The sequence below is a fragment of the Mirounga angustirostris genome, unplaced genomic scaffold (genome assembly GCF_029215605.1).
Source record: "Mirounga angustirostris isolate CCGP_5_RB_7025 unplaced genomic scaffold, mMirAng1.0.hap1 SCAF_4, whole genome shotgun sequence".
In the NCBI taxonomy this organism is placed as follows: domain Eukaryota; kingdom Metazoa; phylum Chordata; class Mammalia; order Carnivora; family Phocidae; genus Mirounga; species Mirounga angustirostris.
Window position 1 is genome coordinate 162,992,037 of NW_026991712.1, and position 19,170 is coordinate 163,011,206.

The 19,170-nt window shown below is 51.7% G+C and overlaps 1 protein-coding gene across 2 annotated transcripts; it reads left to right on the forward strand.

Moving 5' to 3' along the window:
• The first annotated feature begins 689 nt into the window (after positions 1-689).
• Positions 690-5,556, forward strand: CUNH1orf216 (chromosome unknown C1orf216 homolog). Of its 2 annotated transcripts, none has more exons than XR_010411021.1 (3): positions 690-901; positions 3,181-3,940; positions 4,433-5,556. XR_010411021.1 is itself a non-coding variant. In XM_045898103.3 (3 exons), exon 2 carries the CDS (start codon positions 3,186-3,188, stop codon positions 3,870-3,872), a length of 687 nt encoding a protein of 228 aa, XP_045754059.1. In that variant the 5' UTR covers positions 692-901; positions 3,181-3,185; the 3' UTR covers positions 3,873-3,874; positions 4,433-5,556. The 2 variants fall into 2 exon arrangements, 1 of the variants encoding a protein (XP_045754059.1); XM_045898103.3 differs by having other exon boundaries at positions 692-901; positions 3,181-3,874.
• Positions 5,557-19,170: the final 13,614 nt, after the last annotated feature.

Genomic DNA, 19,170 nt, shown 5'->3' on the forward strand with positions numbered 1-19,170 from the left:
CACCATGGAGAGGTTCTCTGCCCTGCAGGGAGGAGGGTGCCTGGGCCTAGGTGCAGGACAGGAGACCCAGTCCTGTCCCAGAGCAGATTTTCTTTCTTCTTTTAAAACATAGCTTTCATTAAGTGACTTTAATGAAATAAGCACAAAATGAATATGTCATTTCAAATTGTGATAGATGCAATGAAGAAAAGGAACAAAGTGCCCTGGGATAACACAAAAGGGGAAATGAACCTGGTCTAGGAGGTCAGAGAAGGTTTATCTGAGAAGAGAGCTGAAATATGAGTAAGTCGAGAAGGGGAACAGAATTTCAGGTAGAGGGAACAGTGTGTGCAGAAGTCGCATGGCAGAAAGGATCGTGAGGCCCAGCTGCAGAGATGGAGGCCAGAGGATGAAGCTGGCTCAGAACCCTGTGGCTGCCGCCTGAAGGATTTACCCCGCAAGAGGGAAGCCATTTGAAAGGCTTTAAGCAGGGGCTGGTGACATGATCGGATTTTCATTTTGAAAATGTCACAGTATCTGCAGTGACGCAAAGCGATCCGAGGGACCCAGTGGATGCAGTTAGAAGATAAACCCGACCCGGCAGGCGTCGGTCGAGGCTGCAGGAGGCGGGGGAGTCGGCTCGGGCGCTCGGGCTGCACCGGCCGCTGGCTCGGCGGAACCCCGAACCGGCCCACGTGGGCCCGGCCGCCCCGCCCCGCCGCGCTGGCGCCGCCCGCCTCCGGAGCCCAGGCCTGGGGCTGGCCGCGCCGTCCGGGAGCCCCGCACCCCACGCCCGGCCGGTGGGGCTGCCCAGGCCGGGCCGAGGGACACGCCCCCTCCCCCGCCAGCCCCGAGGGACGAGTTCCCGCCACGGGGTCTACCGGAGCAGAGCCAGCCGCGCCGCGCCGGGCGCGTCCAGGCCGTGAGTCGGGCCCGGAGGGGAGGGTTAGGGGCCCAGCGCGGGGGGTGGGGGGGTGCCAGGGGGCGGGGTGGGGTGTCGCAGCCTCCGCCCAGCTGCCTCCTATGGGGAGCTTAGGGAAGGACGGTCTCTATCCTCTGTCTCCTGGGGAAGTCCCCTCCCGCAGGACTAGGCAGGAAGGGAGGCCGCCTCCCCCACCATTACTGAGACAAGCGCCCCCACCCGCCCCAACCACGACCCCGGCCGACTACAGATTAGCTTGGGGGGAAGCCTGATCCTGGGGTGTCTGGGTTCCCATTTCACCATCCCTGAGAACCCCGTGGGCCTTAGGACCCCAGCCACCGCGTCTGAGCTTTGCCTTGTGGCCCCGCCCAGCTTCGGAAAGAGAAAACAGTTGGGCCGGGGAAGATCTCCAAGACTGCTTAGAGGGATGGGAGCGTGTAGGTCACTAAGGGACCGTCCCTACACCCCCCAGGACTTTTGCCCACTACTGAATGTAGGGAGGGTCCCTGCCCCCTATAAAAACCTCTTAGTGCTTGCTGTACTTACACTATCCCTCACTCTCACTGATCGCCTGTTTTTCTAATCCTAGCACTATGCGGTCAGTAGAAACCCCTTGTCAATTCAAATCCTAATTTTGGTAAGAGGTGGTTATTGGGGAGGAAAGAATGCTGTGATATGCCCTCCCTCTGGGGCCTCAGGATGGAGCAAGCTAGGGGCGGGGCACAAGATAGAAGACGCAGAGGGAAGAGGGCAAGGTCCGAAGAGAGGCTTGTCAATGGGGGGCGGGGCGGGAGGGGGCGCTCCCTGGGGCCGAGGGGGGAACTGAAGCCCGGTCTTCCAGCCCTGGGCAGCCTGCAGTAGCCTCCTGCTACTCTTGGCTCCCTCTTCCCGAGCATAGGTAGCCCACTGCAGTCCCCCTCCCCCATCACTCCCGCAGCAACCGTGTACTGACACCCGCGTAGAGCCAGGCTGCGTGCTGGCCCCGGGGGTATGACGAGGATATGCGGAAGAACTCCGCGGTTAGTCAGGGAGCCACATGTGCAAGCTGCTATCACAAGATAGTCCAAAACCAAAACAAACCCCAAAACGGCTACATAGAGACATCGACTGACCATCAGCTATGTTCCAAGGCCAAGGAACAAATACAGACAAAGCAGTGTGTACCGGAGCAGTGGGGACCCAGGGGAAGTGCGTAGTTAAGGGTGCTTAGTTCTGTGTGCTGGGGGAGGATATCAGGAAGGCTTCAGAGAGGGGGGATATGAGAGCTGGGTTTTGAGTTTGGAAAGGAATTTGCTGGTGGAGAAGGGAGGAGCTTAGAGACCAGGGAATTGTTGTTTTAAGATTTTATTTATTTGACAGAAAGAGAAACAGCGAGAGCAAGAGCACAAGCAGGGGGAGTGGGAGAGGGAGAAGCAGGCTTCCTGCCGAGCAGGGAGCCCGATGTGGGACTCGATCCCAGGACCCTGGGATCATGACCTGAGCCAGAGGCAGACGCCCAACGACTGAGCCACCCAGGCGCCTCAGGCCAGGGGAATTGTGTGAGGTGAAAGATGGTATTTTCGGAGATTTCTGAGCAGTTTGGGGTGGAAGAGGCCAGTCCGGAGGGGTGAGCAAGGGCCAGCTGAAGCACAGCCTTGTAGGCCATGTGGAGGTTCAGCAGTTTAGAGAGGCCACCCAGAGCTGTGACAAATCAAGTTTACCTTTTTAACTGGAGGCAGGGAGATCAGTGAGAAGGCTGTGGCCGTCAGTAATCGGGGTAAGAAATGACCTGAACCAAGTGAAAGTGAGGGTTGCCGTCTGTCCATACACACACAGGTTTTTACGAGGAAGAATTGTCAGCATTTGGTGGCCAGTGAGATGGGGGAGGAAGCTGAGTGAGGAGTCTGGGCTGCTCGTAGGTTTCTGGCTGAAGTGACTGAACGGAGAGTGGGAGCCTATGGTTGGTTGCAGAGTTGGACAGCGTTTGGATCTGGGCTGGAGACACATCTGAGAGTCACCAACACCTGAAGGTTCTTAAAGCTACAGCAGAAGATGAGGTCCTCTGGGGAGACATGCATAGAACGAGAAGACAAGCTGTCTCAGAGGGCTGAGAAAACCCTATGCAGGAGTCTGAGTCAACAGAGAAAGAGGAGGAGAACCACAAAGGAGGTGTTGCCAGAGGGAAAGGGACTGAGACGGCCTTGCCCCAGCAGCTGGGTTGCCATGACTTCGGACACCACCCCAGCCCACCCCCCAACCCCCGTCCTGCTCTAACTCATTCTTCTGCTTCCCCTTTACAGACCAAATGTTCGCCATCCAGCCAGGGGTGGCTGAGGGCGGCCAGTTCCTGGGGGACCCGCCGGGAGTATGTCAGCCGGAGCTCCAACCAGACAGCAACTCTAACTTCATGGCGAGTGCCAAAGATGCCAATGAGAACTGGCATGGGATGCCAGGCCACGTGGAGCCCATCCTGATGCAGAGCTCCTCTGAGTTGCCCTCTGACAACCAGGTCTTCCAGGCCCCTGGGCTCCCCGAGGGGGAGGTGCGCAGCCCACCAGAGGGGGCAGAAATCCCCGGAGCTGAGCTTGAGAAATTGAGTGGTGCCAGCCCAGTGTGCTCCCCGCTGGAGGACAACGGCTACGCCAGCAGCTCCCTGAGCACTGACAGCCCCAGCAGCAGTCCTGAGCCTGCCTGTGGGACCCCTCGAGGCCCGGGCCCTCCAGATGCCCTTCTGCCCTCGGTGGCCCAGGCTGTGCAGCAGCTGCAGGCTCAGGAGCGCTACAAAGAGCAGGAAAAGGAGAAGCACCACGTGCACTTGGTGATGTACCGCCGCCTGGCCCTGCTGCAGTGGATCCGGGGCCTGCAGCAGCAGCTGGTAGACCAGCAGACCCGTCTGCAGGAGAGCTTCGACACCATCCTGGATAACCGAAAGGAGCTTATCCGCTGTCTCCAACAGAGGGCAGCCCCATCCGGGCCCCAGGAGCAGGGCTAAGGGTGTGCCTCCACAGGGGTGCAGGGGTGTATGTCCATATTTGCAGGCATGTGTGTGGTTGTGCACAAGTAAGTACATGATTATTTGCTGGTATGAGTGCAGGTAAGCAAACGTGAGTATGTACGTGCTAATATGTAGGCAGATGGGTCCAGGCATGGACCTGTATGTACACACAAGCTAACTTAGGTGCAGGCCTATGTGTGTGCACATATGTGTGTGTACAGCATGTATGTGAGAGGGAGTAAGTTTGTATATGTGTGCACGAACAGGTATCCAACAATGTGCGTATGTGTGCATGAGTGAGGATATATATGCAAAAGTTGTGTGTGTGTATGAGTGAGTTTGAGTGAGTGTGTAGGCTTGTAGTGGGTGTATATGAATGTGTCTTTGTGTGTGCAGGCCTTTGTGTGCAGGTGCAGGCATGGGAAGTGTGTAGTAGGAGCGTGTGTGTTCGCAGGCAGACTCACAAGGAGGTATATGCAAATACATATTCAGTTGCTTATGTGGGGCATCCACACGCTGTGTTACCCGTTGCCAACCTAGCCTTCTTCTCTCCCCAGGGTCCCATTGCTCCGGAGAGAGGGCTGGCTGCAGTATTTATCTGAGGGTTGTGGCTGATCCATTCCCCTGAGACTTCCCAGCTACCTCTCCACCCTCTCCCCATCACCCCTCTCAGACTTCGCTCTGCTAAGGCTGTTGTCCTTGATGGTGGATTTGCTGTGGACGAAGTGTGGTGGCTGCTCTGGCCTGCCATGGCTTTTTGGCTACAGTTTTGCCAGGGCGACTGGTAGAGAATGAGTCTGAGGGAGGGGAGCTGGGGTTGGTGATCGACACTGCGGCAGGGATGGTGGGGGTGGGATCAGAGAAGAAGATAAAGTCCCACTTGAACTCTGCCTTGGGGCACATGGGAGATGGGGATGGGGAAGATGACAGTGGCAGAACCTTGTGAAGAATAGGAGAAAGGGAATTCTAAAACATCACTTGGAAACAAACCATGCTTCTCCACGGCAAAGGAGCGGTTGCAGACCATATTGATTTAAGCTTCTGATGAAAGCAGATGTGCACTTATACGCTTGCAAGGAATGGATGAGGTACTCCAAGACTGCTGGGGAAAAAAAAAATCTCAGTTTCTTCTCTGTGCCTCTACTTGCTGTCCCTTTCTGGCTTTAGCAACACTGGATGTTCAAGTAGGTTGGTCTGTTTTCCTGAAATCAGGCTGTCTAGGCCCAGAGGAGCCATAGTCGGCTTTCCAGGGTGGGCAGGGGGCAGTGTCAGCCCAGCCTCTGGAAGCTCTCAGGATGCTGGGTCATAACCCCTTCCGTCACTGCATGGTCTTTTCAGTGGGGGTTGACTGGCTCCAGCAGAGGCTCTGTGAAATGGAGAGTGGGTGAATTCTGGGGAGAAATAAGGACTAAGGTAGCCAAGCTCTGTGCTTTGCTTTTGGGAGCCATGAGGATGCAAGATCCTGATGGGTGAGCAGTGGCATGACGCTGAGTTTCCCTATTTGCGAAATGGGGGTGCTCTTCCTCTCTCTAAAGAGTTCTATCCCTGACGGTGGGTGAAGGGCATATTAGTGAGGTTGAAGCAATGGTCCTGGGGACTTTTGTGTCTAGCCCTTGCATGTTGAGTATGAACCTGGCCTCTGGGCCAAGCCAGGGTGAATAAACTGGGGCAGAGAAATACATTTCTTGAGTTTGTGTTTCTATTCTACCCATTGTCTGGTGGCCTCTTTTCCACACCGTGTGAGCTGCCCTTTTGAGCAGAGTTCTGGGCTGGGAGCTAGGGGACAGACGGGAGGAAAGACGGGAGGAAAGTCACTGGGGAGGAGTAATTCAGCCTGCTGTGGCTGATGGGGGTGACAAGAAGTTTCTCCTCAGGGGCCTCTTGGTCTGACAGGGGCGACTTGGCCTCAGCCTGAGAGCCCCGTATGGGATTGCCCTTGTCCTAAGGCACCTTTGGGCCTGAAGGTTGGGGGGGGCAGTAGGCATTGATGGTGAGGGATACATATGCTCTCTCCCTCCCCGCCCCCACACTCCTACTCAACCCTGCCTTTGAACCACCACCTCCCTGAAGGGTGCCCTGACTGCAAAAGACTTGAGTTAGGCTCCTCAGATGGTGCTGACAGATGTGGTTATAGTGCATGTCTATGACTTCAGATATTTGCTGTGCCAATCTAGACTAGACCTTTTCTTTTACATGGGTTTGTATGATGACTTAATAATTAGTTTCTCAAAAATTCACTATATAAAGAAAGGCATCTATTGCTGCATAACAAATTACCCTAAAACTTAGGGACTTAAAATAATACACGTTTGTTATCTCACGATTTCTGTAGGTCAGGAATCTCTCACAAGGCTGCAATCAAGATGTCAGTCTAGGGTCTGTGGTCTTATTTGTTGGGAGCATTCAGTTCCTCGAGGGAGGTCATTTTCCATTCCTTGCCATGTGGGTTCTTCCAACATGGCAACTCACTTCATCAAAGCATGCAAGCCAAGAAAGTGATAGAGTACTAGCAAGACAGAGGTCATTAGTTTCTGCAACCTACTCATGGAAGGGATAACCCCTCAGTGTTGTCATATTCTATTGGTTAAAAGCAAGTTACTCAAGGAGCGCCTGGGTGGCCTAGTTGGTTAAGCATCCAACTTGTGATTTCAGCTCAGGTCATGATCTCATAGGTCATGGGATTGAACCCCGCGTGGGGTCCACAATCGGGGAATCTGCTTGAGATTCTCTTCCTCTGCCCCTCCCCCCCACTCGCTTGTACGCACCTTCTCTCTCAAATAAATAAATGTAGAAAAAATAAAAAAGCAAGTTACTCAAAGAGAGGGTATTATATAAGACTAATTACCAGGAGGTAGAGGCTGCCTACCACAGAAGGCATTTTTTGATTGATTAAATAAAGGCATATTTTTTATTGGTTTTTAATTATACAAATAAAAATTATGTTCTCCTTTTATAAACTGAAACATTGCAGAGAAATCTAATGTCCCCCTGTACTTCTCCCCAACAAGGTTTATATATTTTAAACCTCACAAAGTATCCTTTTCACTGAAACAGTGACCCAAGGTATTTTTTGTTTGTTTTGTTAAAGATTTTATTTATTCATTTGAAAAAGAGTGAGCGGGAGGGAAAAGGGGAGAGAATCTGAAGCGGACTCCATGCTGAGTGCAGAGCCCAACTTGGTGCTCGATCCCAGGACCCTGAAATCCATGACCTGAGCCCAAATCAAAAGTCGGCCTCTCGCTAACTCAGCCACCCAGGAGCCCCAAGGTATTAATAATTCTTGTCACCTTGACATTTGCCATTTAAACAGAAACAACACTGAACCAGTTTTAACAAATTCCACTTATTAAGGGATGTCGTTCTAGCAAAGAGTTATATAGCTAAATGCGAATAATGGAAAATTAATAAAAGGAAACCTCATTTAAAAGCAGCAGGGAGGCCAGGAGGGGGAGCTCTCACCCACTATCACTCCCAGTGAATTGCATAACCAACAGGAAGAGACTACCTTGCATTCCCAACAGGAAGAAGCAGATACTTCAATGCCGGAGCAGGAAGAAGAAAGGTTTTCTCCCTGCGGGGCAACAGCCCAGCCAATGAGAGGCTGTCACAACTCAGCCAGTGACCACCACTACACTTCAAACTCCCGGGTTACTCCAATGGACTTTTTGTTTATAACAGCTCCTCCCAATTCCCCCTTTCCTCTATAAAAGAGCATTCTTCTCCTTTGTTCTCTGGACTTGCCTGTGGTTTGCTGAAGCTTGTTTATTCTGAATTGCAAGCTTTGCTACCCTCAAATAAACCCATCTTTCCTGGTAAAATAACTGACAGTTTTATTTTTAAGGTTAACGACTTTAATCATGGAGATCTCTAACAAAGAGACAACGTCAATCTCTAAGAGCACAAGATAGTGAATTTTTAGAAGGGGCTCTTTCCTAAATGTGTGAAGGCTCTTCTGAGCACAGCCAGCAGTTAAGAGCACAGACTCTGAAGCCAGACCCCTGGATTTGGACGTTCGCACCATTGCTTTTTGTCTCTGTGACCCTGGGCAAGTCAATTTACTTTTCTGTGCCTCAGTTTCCTCATCTTAAAATGGAGACAATAGTAGTAAGGACCTCACAGGGTTGTTGCAAGGATTAAATGAATATATAATGTGCAAAATGCTTAGAACTCTACTTGGCACAGAGTAAACTGCATTAATGAGAGTTATTATAAATCGTGCTTTTGTGATGCACACTTACATTTTTCTTTAAAAAAAAAAATCAAATTTTTCCTTAAGGAATTTGAATCCAAAATTTGAAAGGCATCTTAAAAAAAAAGCTTTTAAAAATAAAGCTGCCTAGTATTCCTTTCCATAAAAGAGCTGTCTGAACTGAGAAAAAGATAAAGCCAGACCAAGGAGCCAGGGTGGTGGATCATATGGGGCCCTGCCAGTCACTGAGGCTCTAGGGGCAGGCCCAGCCCCTGGTGTGGTGGGGAGCGAGAGAAGAAACAGAAGAAACCGGGCAAGAGGAGGGAGTTAGGGCACAGCCAGGCCAGAGTTTGGGGCAGAGAAACTGAGGCAGGACCCCAGGGGATGCCGTTGCCCACCAGGTAGCCTGGAGGCCTGATGACAGGAAGTGCTGGAGTTATTTCTGGACTTCTGATGTGGGGCAGACAGGGTCCAGAGGCTTTCTAGACTGCCTCGGCTTCTTCACCTGTGGCAATGGGTCAGCGTGAATGAGGAAACGAACCTGGAGATGCTTTGTATGCATCAAAACCCACCAGGCCCTGTGGAGCCTGCCTCTGCCCTGCTCAGGCAGAGGAGACTCGCATCCCAGAGACTAATGCATAAACCACTCTGAACCTAGGAGAGGGGAAGCTGGGCTGGCCCTCTGTTCAGGTCTTCCCCGGAGACTGCTTTACTTGAGAGCTTGTTTTAAAGTCATTGGGTGGGGATTAGTTAGTCCCTGGGACTGGGAGGGGAGTAGGGAAGGTTCATGCTCTGGGACTGGGAGGGGAGTAGGGAAGGTTCATGCTCTAGGGAGAGAATTAACCAATGAGCCACCTTCCCCTTCCAGCCGGAATGGAATCCCGTGACCAGCAGCGAGGAAGTCCAACTAGGTTTCTGGTACTACCTGAAGAGTCTTACTTACAAGGAGGAAGGAGGGATGAGATTGGAGCTGACAGCCAGAGACCCCACAGGGGCAGGGCACACAGCAGAGGCCTGAGCAGGTCCCAGGAACAGGATGAGGCATGGAAGGGATTGGCGGGGAGGCCGTGCTGGGCTGGGTCCTCTGGGGAGAGAAGAATGGGCTAGTTCCATGAAAACTTTCTCTAATAGGAGGTCATCTCCTTTAAGTGTGGCCGAGGGGATGGGGTTAAAGCCTGGGGTGCAGGGAGTGAAGTGGGAAACTAAGGAAGAGTATAAAGAGTTGGGGGTATGAGGAGGCTTCAGAATGTGCTGGGTGAGCTCCCCAACCTGGCTCATCAGGGCTCTGTGTGGTGACCATCTCTAAGGAGATTGAATGCCCCCTGGTAACGGCCTGTGCCCTACCAGCCTCTGTTTCCTACAAGCGGTTCCTAATCCTGGAACAGGTGACAGGAACAGGAAATCAATAAAATCTGTGAGCACCTGATCTAGGAAGCCTCCCTGGAGGAAGAAGTGCCTAGAGAATGAGTAAAAGTTGAAGCAACAGAGGATAGTGATTTCTAGTGTAGACTGGACCCAGATGTCTTGGATCCTCCACTTCCTAGCTATGCCTCACTTTCCTCAACCGTCAAATGGGGATAATTAGTACTTCTTTCATAAGATTGTGTGAGAGATAAATGAGTTTACACATGTAAAAGGCTTACACCTGAGCCTGGCACAAAGAAGCGAACCTGAGCTGTTATTAACTGACAAGGAGAGGATGGGGAGCCAGCAGAGGTAGGAAATGCAGCTGGGCCATTGTGCTATTAAAAGCGTTGCTAAAGGGCCTTGAATCCCAGACCCATGAGTTTAATGAAATGTTGGTGGTGAGAAGAGGAGCATGAGATGGGGCCGTTCTGGGGTCTGAGCCAGACCTCAAACCCACACTCATATACATGCCCACATCCCCTAGACGCCCCCAGACACAGGGGCCCCCACCTATGCATGAGCGCGCGCGCGCGCGCGCGCGCGCGCACACACACACACACACACACACACAAATTCGCTCAGACTCACAAATTCACACTCCTGGCCACAGACCCCACATGCGTGCTCCCTCCTCCTCCCTCAATGCCTCTCAGAAATAAGACTGCACCAAGCCTGGGGAGGTGTCCACACTCCGGCAGACCCCTGAGACTCTCCCAGCCCCAGCACCTGACAGCCAGAAATGTGTCTGCTTTTCCTCTCCAGGCCTGGAGGCTTCTCTGGCCAAAACTTATCCTTGCCCAGCTCCTTCCCCCAAAACCCAGGCTCAGAACCGGTCGATCCTCTAATCGCTCCATTCTCATTTATCACCAGATTTGAGAAGAGATTCATCTGGTTATGGGACTGGCGGGAGGAAAGGGGGAGGTAGCGTGAGAAAGGGGGGTTCGTCCTACTAAGGTCAGGGCCCGGGTAGGGGCTAGGTCCCCAGAGGCTTGTACCCGCCCCCACCTGGGAGGCGAGAAGGCTCCGGCCGTGGGGTGGGAGCAGTCAGAGGGCCTCGGGCGTGGGCGGGGGGGGAGGGCATGACCTTGCCCCATGGCGGGGGGGTCAAGGTGGAGCTCCAGTGCTCCGCGCTGGGGAAGAAGGAGAGGGCTGGAGGCCCGCGTTCAGCTGGTGTTCAGCGGGCCCGGGCGGGGCTCGTCCCCGGAAAGGCGCAGACAAAGGGGCGGCCTCCCCGGAGCCCGGCGCCGCCGGGAGCCCCGGCTCCGCACAAAGCGGGGGGCGGGCGGGGCCGAGCCCGCCCCACGCGCCGGTGCGCCCCGGACTGCTGATCCGCACGACTGGGAGCGACGTTTCCTGCGCCTAATCCCAACAAGCATGAAAACGGCTCAGGCCGGCCCGCCAGCAGGCCCTTTGTCCCGGTCCCCTCGCGGGACAGCTGCAGTCGGGGTCCCTCCCCCTCTTTGTGTCTCCTCCCCGTGCCCCACTCTGCCCTCCCCACCTCAGCTGCCCGGACGGCCGCGAGCCTCCCAGGGCTATCGCCTCCGGCACTTGGGCGCACAAAGCGGGGCAGCGCCCCTAATCTGGGGGAGGGGAGGATTAACCCCAGGGTCTGCAGGGAGGGGCGGGGCCGTGGGGGGGGAAGAGCAAAAGGGGCTGCGGGGTGTGCTCCCCGCTTGGAGTGCAGGGCTGTGCAAGTGAGAACACAGGTGTGGGACGGGACCTGTGGGTGGGAGGCTGGCGCTGCCTGTTGCTTAGACTCCTCTAGCCAGGCTCTAGCAGTCAGCATTCAGCTCTCAGGGCAAGCAGCTCCCTTGACGCTCCCCTGGGCTGTCCTGGGGCCGCTTCTCTGCACACTCCTCCGGCGATCTCCTCCACTCTGTGACTTCAGTCCTCTCCCGTCCGTGAGACTCCCTCCGCAACCTCTGTCTCCAGCAGGGCCTCTGCCCCGCCCCCCCACATAGTCAGCTACTTACTGGACAGCTCCACCCGATGCCTCAGTGCACCTTAAACTTCCCAAGTCCCAAGCTGAGCCACCTTCTCCCCACTCACAAACTTCCTCGCTCCACTCAGTCATCTGGGGGCCCTCCTCGTCAATCACCAGGTGCTCTGCTTCCACTCCCAGGCACGTCTCCAGCCCAGTCCTTCCATTCACCCTCACTGGTCTAGAGTGGGCTTCCACAAGGCTCCTCCAACTTCAGACCTTTCTGAGGCTTTCCAGTGACTCCACTTACTTTGCTTGGCTTGCGAGGCCTTCTTGGTTCCTGCATGCGTGCTGGCCAGATCTGTCCCCAGGGTTTGGTGTCTTGCAAGTTACTGTCTAGTCCACAAAGACCTTCCTCAAGGGCCTTGGAGATTTTTCCCTCTCAGGAAAGGGAATGAAATCGCTGGCTTAGCCTCGTTCCTCACAGAACCATCCCTCAGTGCCCCAAGGTCCAGGGAACGACAGGGCAGTGGCTGAGTCAGGGAAGCCAGGCTCTCCAAAGAGGGTGTATGCTGGCCCAGCCCGACCCACACTGTGGTGTCCTGCCACATGCAGGACAGCCAAGCTCCTCCCAAGCTGATGAGGTCCCACCCTTCCTTGGGTTCTCTCAGGCCACTGCGGCCACGGAGGCCACTTCGGGTGCTTGAATCCCCAGAGATGCTGGACACCCTCATCTCTGTCCCTGATCCCTCAGGATGAATCATATCCCCGGAAGGCCTAGAACCCCACAGTCTGCAAGCATATCTGTGTCACCCTGCTCTTGTCACCACTGTCATCTCCTCCCAGGTGCTGCCAGGAACCTGCCTTCATGTCCCCATCTTAGTCCCAGACAGGAAATCCCTGCATTGAACAAATATTTATTACTGTCTCCATGTGCCAGACTCTCTGCTAGGCACCGGGGACCCAGATGAATCAGAGACAGTCCCAGCCCGCAGGGATTTCACAGTCTCTCCAGGAGACAGACCCAGACATGAGTAATCAGGGTGCAGTGTGATAAGTGTTAATGGAAGTCTGTACACGGCGCTATGGAAGCACTTTCCAGAATAATAGACAGGAAGTAAGCGATTTCCGAGATCAAAGGGCTTGGGTTTAACCATGCAAACTGGACTTCTTTACTTCTTTTTTTAAAAAATATTTTATTTATTTATTTATTTGAGAGAGAGAGAGCACACGCATGAGCAGGAGGAGGGGCAGAGGGAGAGGGAGAAGCAGGCTTCCCGCTGAGCAGGGAGCCTGACGTGGGGCTCGATCCCAGGACCCTGGGATCATGACCTGAGCTGAAGGCAGACGCTTAACTGACTGAGGCACCCAGGTGCCCCTTTTTACTTTTACTGCAGGACTCTTCAGGGCCTTTACTGTCTCATTTACTGTATGTGTTGTGAGTTCCTGGGAGGAGAGCAGCCGATGAAAAGGGTTTCTCAAATTTATTTGAGCATGGAAACTTTTTTTCATAGATCATTTTCCAGAGATCATATTTGGGAAACACATTGCCATGGGAACCTAGCGAATGGAGAGCCTGCTTCTGTGTCTGGGGTGGTAAGAGGAATGAGGGAGGTAAGTGGCGATCTAGAAAGAGTTCACAGAGGAGCTGGGGTCACCCTGGAGGATGAGTAAAAGTAGGTGAGGAAAAGAGCATTGTAGGAAAAGGGAAGAGGACTTGCCCTGGGGAGGCAGGAACCTGGGACCTGCGAGGCTTCAGAAGCAGGGCACTGCCCCAGAGACAGAGGCGTCTTTTTGAGCCAGGAACTGCAATGTGGAAAGGAGCTTTGTCTGCACAGCTCTGACAGATGTTCCCTCTGATCAGTTTGGCCTGAGACAGCACATCACTTCCTGGGATGCTGGTAGTATAATAAAGTCAGTAAAATAGCCCACTTGTCTGTGAGCCAGACATACCTCTGTCTTCAGGTACACCCCCAGGACTGTCACAGTTTGGGTGCATATGGGGTAGTAATGGGTGCAGACTGGGAACCCCAGAAGCCAGTCCTCTGTAAAGAGGGGTTCTATACCAGGGTCACTGGGCGTCACCATGGGAGCCTACAAGACTCCCTTAAAAGGCCCAAACTGAATTTGGTCCCACAAGAGCCCAACATAGGCTCCATCTAGAACATGCTGGTGTATACAGGTGAATATGTGTGTGTCCAGACTCCTGTGAAGAAGCCCAGAGCATCTTTTCTCTGGCTGTTCTGGAGGCTTTCCATGCCGTGCTCGCTCCCACTTTATTCCCACCAGAGTCCACGTGTTATTCTTGCTCCCGCAACAGCCAGCGCATCCTCTAACCATCCTCTAACCAGCTTCCCACCTCACTTCTCTACCTCAGCCCAAACCGGTTCCCGGTTCCCTAACCGACAACAAGAGAAAGAAGCAGCAGGATGGGGAGGGGAGAGGAGGAGGAAGAGGGGAAGGGAGAGGTGGGGGAGAGCGTGCCCATAGAGCACTTCCTTTGTGCAGGGCAGGCACTGTTCTTGGCGCTTTACGCGTGATAACTTAGCTAATCCTCACAGTGACCATAGGAGAAAGATACCATTACCATCCCCATTCTGTGAATGAAGAAATTGAGGCCCAGGGGTGTTGAGCAACTTGCCTAAATTCCCACAGTTCGGTAGGAGGCAGAGCCAGGATTCAAACCCAGATGGTGTGGCTGCAGGATCAGTGCTCTTACCCCCTCAAATTCCACACTGCCCCACTTCCACCCCCTACCTACCTCTGTACATTTCTTCATTTCTTCCTACTCAGCCCCACCCCAGTCTCCATGCCCAGATGCCATTATCATCCTGTCCTGAGCGTATTAGCCCCACCCCACTTACTCCTTGTCCAGTTTCATCCCACTCATCACCAGCAGCCCCATCTGACCTTCCCATCTCTAGTCCCTTTCTCTTCCCTGTACCCCTTAGAAAACTGTAAGCTTTACAGCCTCTTCCCAAGCTCACTAGTCCTGTGACCAAGAGATACATTCATTTAATCTTTTGGAGCCTTAGTTCCCACATCTGTTAGAAGGGGATAAGAAAACAAGTACCATCTACTTTATTATTATTATTTTTTAAAGATTTTATTTATTTATTTGAGAGAGAGAGCTTGAGGTGGGGGGAGAGGGAGAAGCAGGCTCCTTGCTGAGCTGGGAGCCCAACATGGGGCTCGATCCCAGGGCCCCAGGACCATGACCTGAGCCGAAGGCAGATGCTTTTTTTTTTTTTATTTTTTAAAGATTTTATTTATTTGACAGAGAGAGACACAGCGAGAGAGGGAACACAAGCAGGGGGAGTGGGAGAGGGAGAAGCAGGCTTCCCGCCAAGCAGGGAGCCCGATGCGGGGCTCGAACCCAGGACCCTGGGATCATGACCTGAGCCGAAGGCAGACGCCCAACGACTGAGCCACCCAGGCGCCCCGAAGGCAGATGCTTAACTGACTGAGCCACCCAGGTGCCCCAAGTACCATCTACTTTACAGGATTATTTTAGTTATTTAAAAAAAATGCTCTTGAAATTGCTTTATAAATTGCAAAATTGTTACAGGTCAATGTGTTGTTTTTTTGTCTTTTTTAAAAAAGATTTTATTTATTTATTTGACAGAGTGAGAGACAGCGAGAGAGGGAACACAAGCAGGGGGAGTGGGAGAGGGAGAAGCAGGCTTCCAGTTGAGCAGGGAGCCAGATGTGGGGCTCCATCCCAGGACCCTGGGATCATGATCTGAGCCGAAGGCAGACGCTTAACCACTGAGCCACCCAGGCACCCCTGTTAATTTGTCTTGATATTATTTTCCACCCTTTCTAGAAGCAAATGTCTTTATTTCAGTAGTTGACCATTTGTTTTCTAAACAGTGATATTTTTATGCTGTTTTGAAATTAATTGTAATGAAGTCTACTGGTAATGTAATCTTTATTGCTTGTGATTAATAATTTTATAAAGAAAAGTAAAGTTTGGGGCGCCTGGGTGGCTCAGCCATTGGGCGTCTGCCTTCGGCTCAGGTCATGGTCCCAGGGTCCTGGGATTGAGCCCCGCATCGGGCTCCCTGCTCAGTGGGTAGCCTGCTTCTCCCTCTCCCACTCCCCCTGCTTGTGTTCCCTCTCTCGCTGTCTCTCTCTGTCAAATAAATAAATAAATAAAATCTTAAAAAAAAAAAGTAAAGTTTGCTTTTATTCGCAAAGTTGGGAATACTTTCCATGGGAGGTTCTGCTTTTAGTATTCCTGAACATGGAATGGTTTTGAGAGAAGGTGCTGTGGGAGAGGATGAGAAGGAGGTAAGATGAGGACTGGGGGATGGGGACAGAGACGTGGATGGGAAGAAGGTAGAGATACAGAGCAGACAAGGGGCACGGGCACTGTGTTTCAGGCCTTCCGAGGTGCCCTTTCTCTACTATCCCATTTTACAGGTGAATACACAGAAGTTACTTTAGGTGGGTTCCATTTCTGGTAGGACCCACAAACTACTCTGCAGTCTCACACTGCCCCTCCAAACCTGGCCAGGAAGAAACAAAGTTACAGACTCCTTGCCTGAGAAAGAGGCTCATCTGTACTCAGAAAGGCTTCTGTAACTTAGAGAACACCCCCACCAACCCACCTGGGGCTAAGTGGAACTGAGCAGGAAAGAGTGGGGAGCTTGCCATTGGAATGGAAGGGGGAGGGAGAAATGAGAGCTGGTGTCTGCCTCATGGTACAGTTTTACATTTAATACCCTAGATTAAAAAAAATTTTTTTTTACTTATTTTTTTTAGTAATCTGTACACCCAATGTGGGGCTCAAACTAATGACCCCAAGATCCAGAGTCACTTGCTCTTCTGAGTGAGCCAGCCAGGTGCCCCTACAGTTAATGCTCTAAATGACAGTTTCCTCCTTCTTTTGGGAAAATGGAGGGAAGGGAAGGTGTACTTATTCTGCTTCCTGTGCATCCCAGGACTCACAAACCACCTTACCCCTGAATTCCTTCCCATCCCCAAACTCAGGCAGATAGGAACAGACTCTTTTATTGATTTCCTGCCCCCCTCCCCAATTTGTCTCAGGTGCAATCATCCCCTTCATCTCCATAATGAAACTTCTTTTGTGTGAGACACTAAGACACTCCCCTAATTCTTTATAAGATCTTCTAGTTCGTGGGTGTGTGTGTATGTGTGGGTGGGCATGCATGCATATGCATTTTGGGGATGGTGAGTCAATGACTATGCACTCATCTAACAGATGAGGAGATTGAGGCAGGGAGAGGAGAAGGCAGATTTTTCCGGCTCATTTTGAAATGACAAATGACCTTATGGAAACTTCTCATACCTTGCCTCTTCATAATATTTAAGATTTTCTCAAATCACTTCCAGTTCTGTTATTTGGCTGTAGAGAGGGTGCAATGAACCCCATTTTTCAGTGGAGAAGCTATAGTCAAGGACAAGCAGTGTTAACTGACCTTGTGACCTAATGAGTCCCTCACTGGTGAGGAGGGAATGGTTTTAGGGTCGCCTTGGCCTTATAAACTCTACCCAGAGAAGGATAACTACCCTCAGGAGTTCCTTACATCCTCTAATGTGCGATCAGAATTCCGTAGTTTAGGGTGCCTGGGAGGCTCAGTTGGTTAAGCGACTGCCTTTGGCTTGGGTCATGATCCTGGAGTCCTGGGATCGAGTCCCACATTGAGTCCCACATCGGGCTCCCTGCTCAGTGGGGAGTCTGCTTCTCCCTCTGACCCTCCCCCCTCTCATGCTCTATCTCATTCTCTCTCTCAAATAAATAAATAAAATCTTAAAAAAAAAAAAAGAATTCTGTAGTTTATAGAACACTTATAGAAAATAGAACCTCTATTTTCCCATTGCTGTCTCACTACTATACTGAGAAGGAGGCATTGTTATGCCTTTTTTATAGAAGAGGAAGTGAAGACTCTGAGAGGTTAAGTGACTTGTATTAGATCGGACAACTTGCAATGGAGCAAGGACCCCGCCCATTCAGCTAACTACTCAAAGCACGCAGGTCTGGGTTGAAACCCATGCAACAGCCTTGCAGGCCTCACAGGAAAGGCTTGTGCACGCGTGCGGGGAGGGCGTGCCTTTGGCCTTTGAATAATTCTTTCAGTGGCACTGTGCTAGGCAATGCAGGGTCCCACTTTAGCATCCTTGGTCCCAGATATGAAATACCAATAGGATTGCCTCTGCAATGATTGAGACAACCAATACATCTCTCTCATATTTTTTAAAATTCCCCTATAGGGGTGGTATTCCCCTCCCACCCTCCACTCCCACCATCACCCCAGCCACTTAAGACCACAGGGCTAGTGTCTCAGTTTTGGACCTCTACCTCTGGGCAGGAAAATGTCAAGACGTACTGAGGCTTGAGCCCCAACCTGCCTCTGAGGCCTAAGGAGGCTGTTCCTTTAAGGAAGCTGGTTCCCAGGACCGGGGGTGGTGGGGGAGGTGGTGATGAGGGGTGGGATAGGGTGGTAGGAGGAGGGGAGGGAAAGGACCCCACCCCCGCCCCCTGCAGGCCTCACCTAATCACCACACTCTGCGTTATTACCCGCCTAACGCAGCGTGCTTTTAAATAAAATATGCAAAGATTTCCCTCTCAAATTATCTCCCCAGGCGAGCTAGCTCGATTCCAGCTTGTTAATGGAAAAAATGCAAATAAGGCCTCCCACCTCTCTCCTCCAGCCCCTAGGCTCTGGGCAGCTATGTGATTTCCTTCTTTTTGGGAATTTCTATTTCCATTGAAACCAATTTTTAGGGGGGCAGGGGGGAGGTTTTTCCCAGATGCCATCCAAAGAGAGAATCTTAGGAGGGAGGGAACAGCTCAGGTAGAAGTTGGAGGAAATCACTCTGTTATGGAGCCAGGTCCTTTCTAAGCCTCATTTTCTTCATCTGAGGTCTCAATTAGTCCCTCCTAAGGCTGCTGTGAGCTGAACACAGTGGAAGTCTGGGGGCCCAGGGTAGGTGCACCTTTCCAGTTTAAACAAATCTGCTTTGCTTGGTGGATCCAGAGATGGAGAAAACAGACATGGCTTCTGCCCTCATGAAGCTCACAGTCTAGCAGGAAAAAACAAACAAACAAACAAAAAACCCCACAAAAAACCCCAGATCATTTAAAAATTTTAAAGTAATTATAGGACACCTTAATCAAGCAATCAAAATCAATATCATCATAGTGAGACAATGGCCATCCACCTCCAAGTATCAAGCCCTGAGGACACACTGTCATCAAGGTAGCAGGCCTGCCAAAGATGCAGAACCTGAGGGATGCAGAACCAGGAGGGAAACCATCAGGCAAACCCCAATTCAAGGTCAGGCTAGGAAACAGGCAGGGGCCCTTTAGAAACATCGAAGTCATGAAAGAATTAACTGTTCCAGATTAAAGGGGCTAAAAAGACAAGACAACAAAATGCAATGCATGATTCTGGATCAGGTGCTGGACTGGAAAAAAAAAAATTCGGGGAAGGACAGCATTGGTACATTTGGCAAAATGTGAATATGGATTGTATTATGCATATTTTATCATATCTATCTTAAATCTCTAATATGATCAGCATATTATTGTTACATAGAAGAATCTCCTTGCTTGGGGGAAATATATGTGGAGATGTATAGGAATAAAAGATCATGATATTCGTAACTTAGTCTCAGATGGTTCAGAGAACAAATGTGGCAAGAAGCTAACAATTGGTGAATCGGGTGAGAAATTTAGGGTTGTTCATTGACTTACTCATGCAACTTCTCTGTAGTTTGAAATTTTTCAAAATAAAAAGTTGGAAAAAGAA

What these genes read in the sequence shown, in the direction of transcription:
- CUNH1orf216 (XM_045898103.3), top strand. Translation starts at nt 3,186, where the DNA reads ATGTTCGCCATCCAGCCAGGGGTGGCTGAGGGCGGCCAGTTCCTGGGG.